Raw genomic sequence first — 15,034 nt, 5'->3', positions numbered from 1 at the left:
CCCACACGTAACAGTCACATGGGAATATTTTAACTGAGAATTTGATGGAATGGTAACTAGCTAATAGCGGAGGGCAAAGTGCTGAAATTAGAATTTATAAGTCCTGGCCACTGGGTGGTCTTTATCACAGAACAAAGTTCAGACTTCAGGGGCAAATTTTTTGTTTTAATCTTTTGATTATGATATTTTTGTTAGGGTAAACATCACATTAAATAATAGCAATTAAGACTAATAAATTCAACAAACTCCTGTTATACTGCATGTCCATGACCAAAATAATACATATCCTATGGTACAATCTATACATATCCATACTTTGAACTCGGCTCGATTTCAGCTGAGCTCGAGCCCAATTCAATGGCTTGATTATTAAACGAGCCGAGCTCGAGCCTATTAGAGCTCGACTTGTGAGGCTCGCGAACCGACTCAAATATATATAATATATATAATAAAAATATTATAATTCTTAATTTTTTAAATATAAAACAAATTTTTTTATATATAATTTTTATTTTTATAAAATATTTTTTCTAAATATTTTATAATAAAATATTTATAAAATATAAAATGAGCCGAGCCAAGCCGAGCCGAGCCGAGTCGAGCTTGAGCTTATGAACTCTTGACTTGAGCCGAGCTCGAGCTCAAGGTTCTGGCTCAAACCGAGCTCAAGCTTTATAGAATAGTCTCGAGCCGAGCTCGAGCCTGGTACTATTCGGCTCGGTTCGGCTTGAATCCACCCCTACTTTGAACCTTGGTACAAGGTGTTAGACAATGTATGCCCTTAGCTCCAATCAAAATGATGTACATTATGACATTTAATGCAAATGAATAAAGTACATATTTGATTCATGTTATTATGGTGTGTTTTTGTGTAATACCCTTAAGCTGTACACAAATGAGACTCGTGTTAGTTTAAAATCTTCATAGCCGTTGGATAGATCTGGGGAGATTTAGCCAGCCAAGGCTAACACTGATGTGCTGCCAAGTTGGTTGGGGTGGCTTGTCTCAGCTGCCAAGGTGAGACCTAAGGTACATGCAGTGTGGGTTTTCTTGAAACCCTGAACTGGACCAAAATTCTAGTATTGCCCTGGACCTTGGAGATAGATGGGCAAAACTGAAATGTTACACCTCACCCCTAGACTCGATTATGATACTGCACTAGGTGTCGGATGCCAATCAGTGAGATCCTTAGAGGGGGTCAAAACCTGGGTATGTTGGGACAATCTGAGAATTCATCTAAGTGGGTGATCATAGTGACAGGATCAACCCCTTCGTCGGAAAAAGTGAATGATCGGGGATGCACTCTCTCTGATGGAAACCAAAACTGCCGGCAGTTGATTTCAACCATTAAAATTTGTTTTGCAATATATATATTATATATATATATATATATTATGGTTTCAAAATGTTTGCAAAAGGTTTTAATTCCTGGGATCCATGTGAGTAGAGAGTGCAACACTGTACCTTGCAGCCGAGGGAGAGGTCATCTCTTGTCGGGTAGTGTTTGATCATTATTGGCTGAGAGGTTAAGTGTAAGACCATTGAGGGTAATGCCTGATGGGCTAATCTTGCATTTGCCCACAGTCCTTGGGTTTTTATAAGGTGGTTTGACCCAAGGACCATTTAGTGTAAATGTTGGGCCCATTAAGAGCCCATGGTGATGGACTCAGGGGTTCACTGTCTCCTACAGTGAATTCGGCCAGGCGTTGTAACAGAGGCTGGGCTGAACCCATGTGGCTGATGTGTAGATTAATGTTTGGGTCCCATGCCATACAAGGATATCCAACTGAGCAACCGTTTGTAGGGTAAGTGAGCAGATGGACTTAATGGGCCTAAAGCCCAATTCAAACTGGCTTAATTAGATTAATTAAAGAGGGGCGGTTTTGGGATCTAGATCAACAGATAGGATAAGGGATTGTCCTTATTCACTCAGAGAGTCCAGATCCAAATAGAGATTTAGATCTGGAAACTCTTAAAGAGAGTCCAGATCCAAATACAAGATTTGGATTAGGAAACTCGTAATGGGATTAGGAGAACCTCTCTTTAAGGCTATAAATAGAGGAGCAGGGCGAACCTCTAGTTCATCCTTCATTTTATTAATTTAAGAGAGAAGATAGCATATAGTTGGACTGCCTCTATCTTCTGCTCTTGCTCTCTCCTGCTATTGTTGCCATAACTAGTTCGATCTCCATTTTAGGAGCGATCAAGAAAGTGTTCTTGATATCATCTTTTGGTAGAAAAGGTGATTTGAAGTCGTGCTCACTCGCCCCCCATCAGATTCTTGCTGAAGAATCATGTTCTTGCTGAAGAGCCATCCTGCTGATTCTGCTTCATCTTGCACCGTGTCATCTTCGGTGGAAACAATCTTTGGATTCATCCTTGGGCATGAACACTTTCATTGGAGGTTACTATTACTTCGTACCAGGTATTACCCTCCACTCCCTTTTGGTTTCATATCTGTTCTGGTTTGGGTTCAAGATTGATCATTGAAAATGTAATTTTCTAAAACAGGGAACGTGATTCCCACATGAGAGAGAGAAATTTTTTGAAATTTCGCCTAAACTACCTGCAGAGTTCGGCCATCCATATGATGGATCTCTCATCCCTTCACAAGGTGGGTGTCTGTATAATTTATCCTGATGTACATTTTGCATAGAATCATTTTCATTGGTACTGAATTGGATTGGACCTGGTTCATCTGTAATGGATTTATATTGGATTGGGTTGGATTGAACCAATATCTAGTTCATTGATGGAAGATAAGAATACAGGTGTCAATGGACCAGGTTCGAATTAGAACCAATCTAAATTAAAATCAATTTGAACAGATTGGACGGTCCGGACATTGAATTGGACTGAGTCCAAAATGGTTCGAACTTAGTCCATCTATAATGAACTCATATTGTGCCGGATTGCATTAGACCAAATCTGGTCCAGTTGACACCCCTACCCACAAGTCATCCACCCTGATTTTCTAAATCAATGCTCTATTTTGAGAGATAGCAGAATCCACGTGATGGGGAAGCCCCATCTTGGCCAGCAGAGAAGCTAGCATGTTGTGGCCTCTCTGTAGACATGATTGAACAACAGTCTTCTTCTGCTAGCTCTTACCGATTCTTGAATATCATTGAAGATGAATCTTGTCGTCCATGGAGGGAAAGGGAACTTCATTAATGTTGATGCATCTAATAGTGAGCTGGGGGTTCGCCTTTGATGATGACATCCTTGGTCTCAGTTTGGGAGGAGTATAAATACATACAAAAATAGTACAAGATACAAGGTTTTACACACTCTATATATTTGCATTTGTACTACTTTCAAATATAAATATGGCTCAATTTGAAAAAAGTACAAATGCAAATATATGCAATACAAATACAAGGTTTGAGAATACAAAATAATACAAAAGCAATTCCTGACCACCCCCGAGCAATGATACTAGTCTATCATGTAAAATTGATGAGGATGGAGATTGTACTTAGTACATTAAAAGAACTGAATTTTCCACATTTAAATTGTAACTGTTGCCTCTTATGTATACGGGATTTTTAATCCAGATTCTATATATACAAGATTTAATTTTAATCCAAGTCTATAATAGTCTTGAGGTGTAATATTTACAGCTAAAGTATGCAAATTTTACAACCCTATAGTTCTTTTAAAGTGATCATACCACAAAACATGTTTCTGAACTATAGAATTTGCTCTTAATATAAATAATCTTTCTTAGAAAGTAGTTTCACTTTTGTTCTTTTGCCAACAAGAATAATGCCACTGAAATTTCACAAAAAAAAAAAAAAAATCAATTTAACCAAAACCAAAGTTTCATAATGTATACACTTTAAATAAACCGACTGGGAGGTGGTTCATTAGTATGTTAGTTGGTTCGCTCTAGCAATGATGTAAAATCGATTCTTACAACCACCGATTAAGGGAAAAAGGGAATTATTAATGGTGTGTGCCTATGTGGCACCAAATACCAAAAAAAAAAATAAATTCTAAATAAGGGTCTTTTGGGGTTGTGACTAGTTTTAAGGGGTAGGGAGGCCTAAGACCGGCCCTTGCTAATTTTGAAAAAAAAAAACTAAAAATAGTTATAGTTGCTATAAATAGATTTGTTTGTATCAATACTTTGAACATTAAATTTCAATTACATTTATCGGATATAATAACATTTTCTTAGTTTATTGCCAAAATGAAACCCTAAAAACAAGTTTGATCCTATAAACGGAACTGTATGTTTAATTGGAGAATTAGGATCTACCAGTAGGTATCTAGCAAAAGAATAGTGTATTGTTAAATAGCTAATTAAGGTTTTTAAAGTCGAATCAGACAACGAACTGGTCAGGGATCCGGTTCTCAGGTTGAATGAGCTGATCGTTTGAATCGAATGGACCGTCCATTCTGACAAAAAAAAAATAAAAAAAAGGCTAAAACCATTAAACGGTTCAAACAATTCAACCACTCAGATTAATGATTTACTGACCAAATCAACGTTTTTTAGCAAAATAACGATTCCCAATTTTTTGGTCCAACCGTCCAGTCCGACCCGGTTTTGAAAACCTTGTGGCTAACAAAGGGCCTGGCCCATTTGGGCTGAACTACTTCATTGCAAATTATCACATGCTTGATCATTAAAAATATAAGAAAGAATCCTATATCATGCGAACTTTCAGCCTATCCACGCATCAATCAGATCTTCTACAATATGGTGCAACATTTTTGAAAGTAATTTGGATTATCTGAATGCGATGGCTGCTGTATGGGGAATGTGGAACCAATGATAACATGCCACGTCAGTCACATAACATATGAAGCCCAACTACAAGTACTAAATCTGAAATTGAGAACTCAAATATTCTTTGTTGTCAGTAACCAAAACGTATATTTGTTCATATTGGTTCGATTTGTTGATACTTGATACTGCTGCCCCAAGCCTGTAGTAGTACTACTCTTTTTAACAATTTTATTTTGTTTAGTTGGAAACTAAATGAAACAACTCCACTTACAACTAAGATTGACATTGAAAACATGTGAAACTTCTCTCCCTTTCCACAATTTTGAACACTGTTTTGACAAGACAAAAAGGAAAAGAAAACAATAAATAAAAGATTTTTCTCCCCACACCCACATACGAGGCATGCTTCTCTTTTATTCTAATTTATATTTTCTATATAATGAAAGTATTAGAGAACAAAGATCTATTCAGGAACCTCACCTAGCTAACAGTTTAAGCTTTTAGGTTGAATGACTTTTTGAAAAGGTAACAGAATCTGTTTGACTAAGTGGTCTAATGTTCAATTTTCATGGACCCTGTTATAATCAATTAAATTTTAGTACAAGATATGAATGGGTATGCATTTATCCATGCTTAAAACCAATGGGATTTCACATGAGAGGACATATTAGAGAATAAAAACCTATTCAGGGACCTAAGATAAGAGCTTAAGCTTTTAAAATGAACGATTCCTTGAGAAAAAGAAAGAAAAGGAGTCAACTTCATTAACTTTCATTGGTGGTCGCATGTGGCAAGGAGTCAACTTCTATGCACTTGGTGCAGTCTGGTGAGAAAAAAAAAGAAAAGAAAAGAAAAGGAGAGATATAAATCTTCAATTGCATATATTCTAATGTAGAAGCTTAGAATTTAAAAATACAAAGTGGCTCATGACTATGATCTCTTCGATTGAGACTTTTCTTTGAGCGGGAGGCAAAAGGCTTGTCTTAACTAAGGTTGTGTTTGGTTTGAAGTTTTTCCTCCAAACCAAACACAGCCTAAAGGAATACACAGCGTGGAATTGCTTTTTGAGTCTTTTTTCAATATAACCTGATCTCCATCTCACTTTTCTAGTTGGCTACATGCCAAAGACCAAGTGACCAACCACTAGGAAGCTATGTAGAAGCAGGGAGCAAGGTTCCCATTGAGAGTCTTAATTAACTAGCGAATTTGTCTTTCTTGAGCGTTTTATATGTGAATTATGGCAAATATGGAGTCATTTTAAATAACGAGAACTTCAAATATATAAGGCCAAATATATAGAATGACAGAATTGTTGTTATACATGAGAAGCATGACTTTAAATTTCACTAATGTTTTGCTTTTCATAAGCTACACCAAAATGTTAAAATGAATAAAATTTGTTTCTGCTGAAATTTGAAATATTTTTGTTTATGTGGTAATATTTTGGAATATTCTAAAATAACTAAAATTTCAATTTTTCAATTTTTTTAATGGTTTTCAGTGGTATTAATATTATAGTATTAGATTTCAAATATTTGAACAAATTATCAGTCTTTTGATGTTGGAATTATAAGTTGGTGAGGTCTCTTGTTGATTGTAGCAAAGACTTGGATCAAATTCCATTGCCATCAGGGTTAGAGGGGTATGACCATGGGGGATGGGGTACCTCCATTATAGAGTCCTGATCATGAAGAAAAAAATGGAACTGAAAAATCTTGGACGGTGTTTGCCAATGTGAAGTGTGCATGATTTAGTGGGCATTCTACAACATTAACGGTTTTTCTTGTTGCGAGTTCCGAAAACAAATCAGAATCCCACCTGGTTGGTAAGGTTTCCTGCTTGCAGAGACTTGGGATCGAATCCCACCTGCACCTGAGTTGGGAGATGCGTTATTCCTTGTTGTGTAGTTCTTTAGAATATATATTTCCTTTGAAAACAAAACCTATTTTTATTTCCTTTCAAAACAAAAACAGGGTTCAAGAATGACTTTGTTTTCCTGATGTGGTGATTTGAAAAATAAATGAAAACAAAAACATTCATGTTATAGAAGACCCCTTTATTTATTATTTTTTTAAACGAAAATAACTGGCATATCAACAAAAACAAATAAACATATAACAACCCTTTTAAGTTTCAATTTTTAAAAACCTTTAATCCATAATTATACCATGATATGTCTATTTTATAAACAAAGGTACATGTTTTGACAATTTCTTTGAATCTAAGTTCATAACAAGTAAAAGAAGAAACAGCAAAGTTGGAGCTAGCAGCCCATTCCGATTTGCTGTATATTGCTTTTGAATCAAGTATGAAGCTTCCTTCCTCTGATTGTCAATGGGTTGGATCTGGACCGGGTCTGGGCAAACTTGGACCCAACCCATTAAAGAAACCCAGACCTAGATCTTTTGGGACAAGTATTAGACGCAGAACCAAGCTTGTTTTAATTGGGTTTATTAGATCTAACCTGATAAGACCTGATTATACTTGATAACCCTTTAAAGTTTTACATTTTGACAACAAACTTATTAATTCTCTTAATTTTTCTTTGCAAAATATCTTAGATATTAATCCCCATAAAATGATAATTTTAGACATGTTATATGAAATTGTCATATGTAAACTATAACAATCATGCTCTTTGGCTGCAGCTATCTTCTTTTATTATCATTAAAGAGGATAGCTTACGAGCCTTAGATGTCCATGTAGACTTTACTGGTTGAATGAATCTAAGGCGTTGTTTGATAACAGCTGAAGATGCTTAATTGAAAAGGTTATCTTTTTACTTTTAGGTTGTATTTGGTTGCAGTGCAATTTTTTTTTTTTTTTTTTGCGTATAGAAATGTAAATGAAAAAAAAATGCAATTTTTGGTTTAATTTTGTTTTGGATTTTACTTTATTTTGTTTTGGGTTTTATTTGATTTCATTTGTAATGCAATCAAATAAAGTAAGGTAAATTAAAAAAAAAAACCAAAATTTGCACCCAAATCATTTACACTGCCAAATACAGCCTTAGTGAGTAATTAAGAATGTTGTGAGCTCCTTAACAGCTGAAATTGAAGTTGGATAGTGTTGGGAATAGGGGTGTCAATTGGACTAGAGTTGATCCAATCCAATCCAGTCCAATGTGAGTCCATTACAAATGGACCTGGTCCAATCCAATTCAAATCCAATTAATATTTTGGACCATTTTGGAATTGTCCAATTCAATGTATGGACTGTCCAATCTGTTCAAATTTGTTTTAATTTAGATTGGTTTTAACCCAAACCTGGTGGTCCATTGACACCTATATTCTTATCTTCTATCAATAGACCAGATATTGGCTCAATCCAACCCAATCCAATATAAATTCATTACGGATGGAATAGGTCCAATCCAATCCAATAAATACTTTGGACCATTAAGTCTGGACTGGTCCAATTCAATGTCTTGTTGGTCCATCCAATCCATCCAATTTGATTTTGGATTGGACGGGCCCAATCCAAAACCAGTCCATTGACACCCCTGGTTGGGATAAAGGATCCCAAGCAATCAATCAAGATAATCAACAAAAACAATATTAAGGCTGTGTTTGGTTGCAATGCAAACTGATGTAACCAGTTCTGGTCATGTACCAATTTTTTGTGGTGTATCATTTTTTTTGGCTAAGTATCTCATCATTTGACCTGCTCCCAGGAGAGGATGGTGGAGCTCCCTAGTGTAGCGCAACTCGACTGCCCTCTGCATGAGGTGATCTTCTCTCCTTTGTAGGCGGCGGGAGCTGAGGGACCTGCGAGAACTCCATCTTTTCCTCCTCTTTGTAGGCGGTGGGAGCTGAGGAACCTGCGAGAACTGAATTAGAGGACCCGGGGGTATTTTCCCGGCGGGGACTCTCCGATGCCTAAGTTGGCATTCTAATTGTAGGGAGCTTGGAGAGAAATGAGAGAGCTAGAGAGCAGGGATTACCTCCATTTTTTCATTCTCTCCCCCTTGTCTTTGGGGGTTGGAGTCCTTATATAGTGGTGTCCTGTCAAATTAGGCGTAACGGCCTCTGTCAAGTCAAGCGTAACTGCCTCTGTCTCTCTGCCGCAACCGTTACTGCCAGAGCTGAGGTGGCGGGTGTAGACAGTTGTTGCAGAGTACGGCTCTGCCAGTCAAGGGACAACTCTCAGGACTGGCAGGCACGGCGCTGCCTAGCGAGAGACGTGGGCGTAGGCCTCCGGATCTGTCAGGTATGGTTGTCAGGCAGGAGATCTTCCTACGATACGTCGAGCTGCCCCTAAGTGCCGAGCTACCTATGCCGAGCTACCTGTAAGTGCTGAGCTGCCCCTAAGTGGCGAGCTCTTCGTAAGACGCCAGGATGCCTGCGAAGTGGCCAGTTGCCTGTGGCGAGCTGCCTATGCCGAGCTACTTGTAAGTGCCGAGCTGCCCCTAAGTGGCGAGCTCTTCGTAAGATGCCAGGCTGCTTGCGGAGTGGCCAGCTGCATGTGGCGAGCTGCCTATGCCGAGCTGCCCCTAGCTATACCGAGCTTCTCGAGCTATGCCGAGCTGCTTGTGGCGAGCTCTGCCGAGCTGCCTGTGGCGAGCTCTGCCGAGCTGCCTGTGGCGAGCTCTGCCGAGCTGCCTGTGGCGAGCCATGCTAAGCTGTCTGTAAGTGGCAAGCTGTGGCAAATTCTGCCGAGCTGCCCGAGCTGCCCAGTTGTCAAGAGGCTACACTTGGTTTGCATGAGGTGCCAGGTGTCACAATTTCACTAGAGGGCCAAATCCGCTCTCATCACAAACAAAATTTGTATTGATGTAAAACTATGATAGTGCAAATAATTTGAGTGTAAATTCTGACCTATTTTTCTTTTAAATTTTAGCTTATTTGTTTGAATGCAGTACAAATGAAGTAAATTAAGACATGAAACAGAATAAAATAAAAACCAAAACAAAATTAAACCAGAATTTACATTTTTTTTTCATTTACATTCCCATACATTTGTGTTAGTGCAAATAAAATTGCTTGCAATTAACCAATCGCAGCCTAAAGAACAAACCTGAAAATAAATAAATACACACAAGATTTACATGGTTTGACACTCTTTTCCTACAACCAAGGAGAGATGGCAAAACTTTTACTATATGGGAGTAATTAAGTACAATTGATGAAAAGACTCACTTGAATTGAACAAACCCAATTCTAAATCCCTTGTATACCCTCTCACATAGATCCCAACGAATTACTCTCTCTAGATCCATTAGGGAAAAAAAGGGTAAAATACAAAAAACCTCCCTTAAGGTTTCTGACAATTATAAAAGCCTCCCCTCTGGTTTCATTTTAATAAATACCTCCCTAGACTTTTGAGAAACTCGACAAAAACCTCCCTTCGGTCACTTTTTCAGATGAAAAACATTAAACTGATGTAGCAATTTCTTTTAAATACCCATTCTACCCTTTTAAATAACCCATGTAACCGATAGAACCGAAATTAACCCCCAGCTAGATCTAGCAGAAGATCAGTTGGATTGACGAGATTAACCCCCGGCGTGTAACCGATAGAACCGAAACATTCGGGTGCCCAAGACGCGCTGCCATTGTATATTGGGCACCCATCTGATAACACCACCAGCTTATCAAACATCCGGTACAGCTGGCTCGATGGCTGATGTATCGTTGTCACCACCGTTCTTCCACCTCTTGCGAGCCCTTGCAATATATCCACGATACGCTAAGCGGTGGTGGAGTCGAGCCCCGACGTGGGTTCATCCAGCAACAACAGACTCGGATTCACCAGCATCTCTTGCCCGATACTGACTCGCTTGCAGGTGATGCTACCGTAGAACTTCCCCGACGTAGGTTAGCGTCTCCAGCACGGTGAGGTGGGGATACAGTATGCCATCTTGTGACACAAACCCAATCTTGCGCTTTATGGAGCCGGAGAAGGTCTGCCCATTGTAGGTGATGCTGCCGGAGAATTTCCCTAGAAGCCTACCTGCCAGGGCTGTCAAGATTGTCGTTTTCCCGCTGCCGGATGGGCCGAGCATTGCTAGGAGGTCGCCCGGTCGGACAACCCCAGTAACGCCATTGAGTATGGTGCGTTCAGTAGGCTTGGGTTCTGGTGTAGAAAACCAGCATCCATCGGACTTCTTCAAATTTATATTGTAATTCACATCTTCAAATGCAAAGAACGAATGCATGTACGACGAAATTAAAATTCAACGATCCATATTTAACTTGAGAGCATGAAGAGCATAAGCTTCATCTGATTACCTTGAGTGTGATAGGGCGCAACGACCCACGTAGTAGCGAGCACTGGCCGCCTATGGTTGCTTGCAGCTGCTCAGGCATCTGATCCTCCAAAGATGGGCTGACATTACTGGACAAAGTAGACAACTCAGAGCGTGGCATGCCTATGATATTGTCCGAGCTGTGGTTCACAGCGGGGACATTATTGTTAGACTCACTAGTACTGATTCCAAGCTCTTGCTCACGGGGACACATTCATCAATATTGGTTTCACATTAAATTTAGTCTCAACCAATCACAATAAAAATTGCATACTCTTCATTGTTTTACATTTCACAAAATATACTTTCATGTTTAACATAGTTACCATCACATTCAAATGAATCATGTATTTTGCCGATGCATCATAGATTTTGCGCCACAAAAGATATTAAGGGGACATGTAATTAATTCAAAATTAATACTTCCAAGTTCCAACCATGCATCTCCACTGTTGGTCTGAAATACATTGTAGATCCCACATGGCTCCAAGCTAGCTCACCTTTCACTGTGATATTCCAGATGAACTGCATTGTGTTCATGTTTTATTCTTCAAACATTAAGATTTCTGAATACAGATTGTCTACATTTCTATTCCATGGCTTGTTGTATTACTTATTTGTATTAATCATGCCTGAGTTTCCTTTGGAGAATTAATGTCTTCTGCAATTAAATTGGTCCCAACAATCCACCATTGGAAACTCTTCATTAGACCTAAAGTCAACATGAAATCTAAATGCATTTGGACAGTTCTATTTAATTCTTGAAATACTTCACATAATGAAGAAGTGTATGCTTGAAAGTCAATTCATTGTGCTGACTTTACGTGTAAGGACTCTCTTATAATCTATCTGGAAAACTATTGTGACTGAAAGGAGTAACAAATGCAGTCCCCTGTTATTTCATACTTACCCTTGTAAAAACCATGGAAACACTACGTTGTGTTTGGATAGTTGACCGTTTTCTACCATGAAAAGTAAAAATTGCAGATAAAAGTACTTCTGTATCTGGATGCTGTTGCTTTCTGAAACAATGAAAACATGAAGTGCAAACTTTGGACTTTGGACTTTGTGCTATTACTTCTGTATCTGGATGCTGTTGCTTTCTGAAACAATGAAAACATGAAGTGCAAAAAGTCACTGCACTGATGTGAAAGCAAATTTGTTCAAATAGACAATGGAAACCCTCAAGCCTGGAAAAAATCTAATGTAAACTTTCCTTCCACTGTGCTCTCATTTTAACTACAAAAAGTCAAAAACAGTTGAACAAAACAATTCAGTACAAAAAAAAAAAAATGTATTCTTACTGAAATGTCGGGGTTTGACAAAAGCCCAACCCAAGCCCACCCAATCTGCACCCTCACCGAAATGACTACAAAAACTGAATCAGAGCGCAATTTTGCTTCCCTTGTGCTGTTGTGCATTTGCACTTTTACCAGACTTCTAGAACGTGCTAATGTGTTTTTGTTGAAATTGATAGGTGAGTTGTTCTGGAATCATACTTTCATAGCAAAACTATTTAGACAGTATAAAATACAAAGTAAAAGCCTAAGAGCATGTTTCTGTCTTGCTTTAAAAATACAAAAGCATGCAGTATTATAGATCTAATCATGGGATTTTCTCAATATAGAAAAGGTGCAAATCTAAAATAGATACAAATTTTACGCCTAATTCAATTCACAACATATTACAGTTATACACCTAAATGCAAAATTTGCACTTTTGTATCCCAAAAACTGATGCGAAGTTTGCTTCAGCTTCTTCCTACATTCAATTCTTACGAGACACCATTTTTTTTTATTCCTCCCAAACAAATTGAACAAAATTTTGCACTGAGCCCATTTGCACTCCCATGCATCTACTGCAACACAAAAGGAGGCTGAATTAAAATCTTGAGTTGAAGGACTCAGTAGACAGGCCACATGCATGGGCATGTTTGTGGCCCCCATAACTTGCCACGTGGCTCATGTCTCCCATGTTTCGAGTGAGACAAGCTAAGGAATGGTCTTACATAGTTTAGCTAATCATCTGATCCAAATACAAGCAGAAGCAAAAGATTGTAGCCCTCTGATCTTATTGGATTTAGAGCAATTGAACGGGTGGCAGTCACCAATCCTTTTCAACTACATATTTGCTTTCGTCTTCTCTGACTAGGAGTCTACGCGCCTACGGTAATACTGTAGGTCAGTAACCACAGCAACAACTGTTAGAAGATCCGGATCCAACGGTTTCTGAATGTAGCCAAACCATCGCGACTCCAGCTATATAAATACAAACCAGAGTAGGAGGCGCCGTCCCAAAGGAAACCACCGACGAATAAATATAAACATAAAGTCAAGTTTGCAGCCAAGAAAATCTCAACCTAATTCTCCCTCTAAATTCCCTCCTCTCTGCATTCATCCCCCTCTCTCTTTCTCTCTCTCGCTCGCTCGCTCGGAATTCGATGCCTCAGGGCGATCTTGAAACGCTAGTTTGCGGTGGAGGTGGCGGCGACGGAAAAATCGCCTGTGAAACGCTCATCGGCGACCACCGTCCGCCGGAAAACAAGGATCATCTGGAGGATCCACCAGACCAACCAGCCGAGTCTTTTTGGCTATCGAAGGATCAGGAGCTTGACTGGTTCGACCAGAACGTTTTCTACGAGCGTAAGGATTCTAAGAAAGGTATCTCCAACAACAACAACCACAGTTCCAACTTAAATCCGAGTCTCAATTCCAATTTCAGCTCTCAGCGGTACTCTTTGAATTTGAAATCCAAAGCATCGATCATCGGCCTGCCTAAGCCACAGAAGTCCTGCTATGCCGACTGCAGGTTCCGCAGGAGTTGCCGCGCGTCCAACGCCCGGTTGTTCCCCAAGAAAACCGACTCGGCCTCGGGAAAACCGGCCGTCCCGGTTTCCGAACCGTCGTCGCCGAGAGTCTCGTGTATAGGGAGGGTCAGGCCGAAGGACAGGAGCCGTCATCGCGGGAGAAACCGCCGACGCTCTGCGGAGAAGGCCGAGAAGACCGCAGCAACAGCTCCTGTAACACCAAAATCAAAACGGGAGAAAACAGGGATTTGGGCGAGCTTGAAGGCGATATTCCGGTCGGGTTGCAAAGCACAGCAAGCCGTTAAAATCGACGAGCAACCAATATTCTCACCGGCACAAGAGAGTGTCTCGTCGATCCCGTTTAAGTCTCCGGCGAGTATAACAGCGTCAGAGATAGAGCCACCACCTCCGGGACTGGCAGGGTTGAAGAGGTTTGCGTCGGGTCGGAGATCCGAAACGTGGATCGCTGATGACCTGGATGAATCGTTCGGTCGTGAGAGTATATGGCAACGACGAAACCTAGACCCACCCAAGGAGCTTGATTGCCGTCGAAAGTGGGGGGTTGTGGGACCCGCTTCCGTCTGATTACGCGGCAGCAGCGTCGGATGAAAGATTTGTTCTGTAGTCTGTAAATATAAACGGGGAAACTAGTGTAAGAGGATATGATTCAGTGAGTGCGCATTACGCACGCGTATCATCTTCTTTTAATCTCTTCATAAGTCATTCATTCTGCAATCAAGTTTTCTAAATCTGCCAAGGAATTGCAAATCTCTTGCAGGAATGATTGTAATTCCATCCATGAATTTGGATGGATTTGCTCATCTGGACTTTGTAAGAAGTGTTGTAGGAATCGGGTCGGATCAGGCTGGACGGTCTGGACCGTGAAAGCCAAGACCTGGGTGCTGATTAAATGACAGAATGATAGTTTTCACTTTTCACGAGTTGAATGGGTTTAGAACTATAACTGTGACTCCTTGAACATTCCGGTTCTTTTGTTCGGTCTGAGTCTTATGACATTAAAAAAAAAAAAAAATTATGATGGAGGTGTCTAAAGTCTAAATTAAGTCCGGATCAGTTCCTTAGAGAGCACTCCTGAAACTAACCTCACAACATCTCCCGCATTTTGTATGAAGATATTCTCAATACACGGTTGAATAGGGCTGTAAGGTCGGTGTGGGATGCACTCTTTGAGTAGCAAATCCCGATTCATCTAAACCGGTAAATCAACTCACGTGTAGGACTT

At 39.7% G+C, this 15,034-nt stretch overlaps 1 protein-coding gene and 1 pseudogene across 1 annotated transcript; one reads left to right on the top strand and one right to left on the bottom strand.

Moving 5' to 3' along the window:
- Positions 1–9,995: 9,995 nt before the first annotated feature.
- LOC148802274 (ABC transporter G family member 21 pseudogene) lies at positions 9,996–10,900 on the bottom strand (annotated as a pseudogene).
- Positions 10,901–13,258: 2,358 nt separating this feature from the next.
- LOC104607736 (uncharacterized) lies at positions 13,259–14,752 on the top strand. Its single transcript, XM_010273436.2, has one exon. The coding sequence runs from the start codon at positions 13,426–13,428 to the stop codon at positions 14,374–14,376; it is 951 nt and encodes a 316-aa protein (XP_010271738.1). The 5' UTR covers positions 13,259–13,425; the 3' UTR covers positions 14,377–14,752.
- Positions 14,753–15,034: the final 282 nt, after the last annotated feature.

This window comes from Nelumbo nucifera, chromosome 2 (assembly GCF_055504915.1).
Source record: "Nelumbo nucifera cultivar China Antique chromosome 2, China Antique-T2T, whole genome shotgun sequence".
Taxonomy (NCBI): domain Eukaryota; kingdom Viridiplantae; phylum Streptophyta; class Magnoliopsida; order Proteales; family Nelumbonaceae; genus Nelumbo; species Nelumbo nucifera.
Note: the sequence above shows the minus strand (reverse complement) of the source record. Positions and strands in the feature narration are given on the sequence as shown.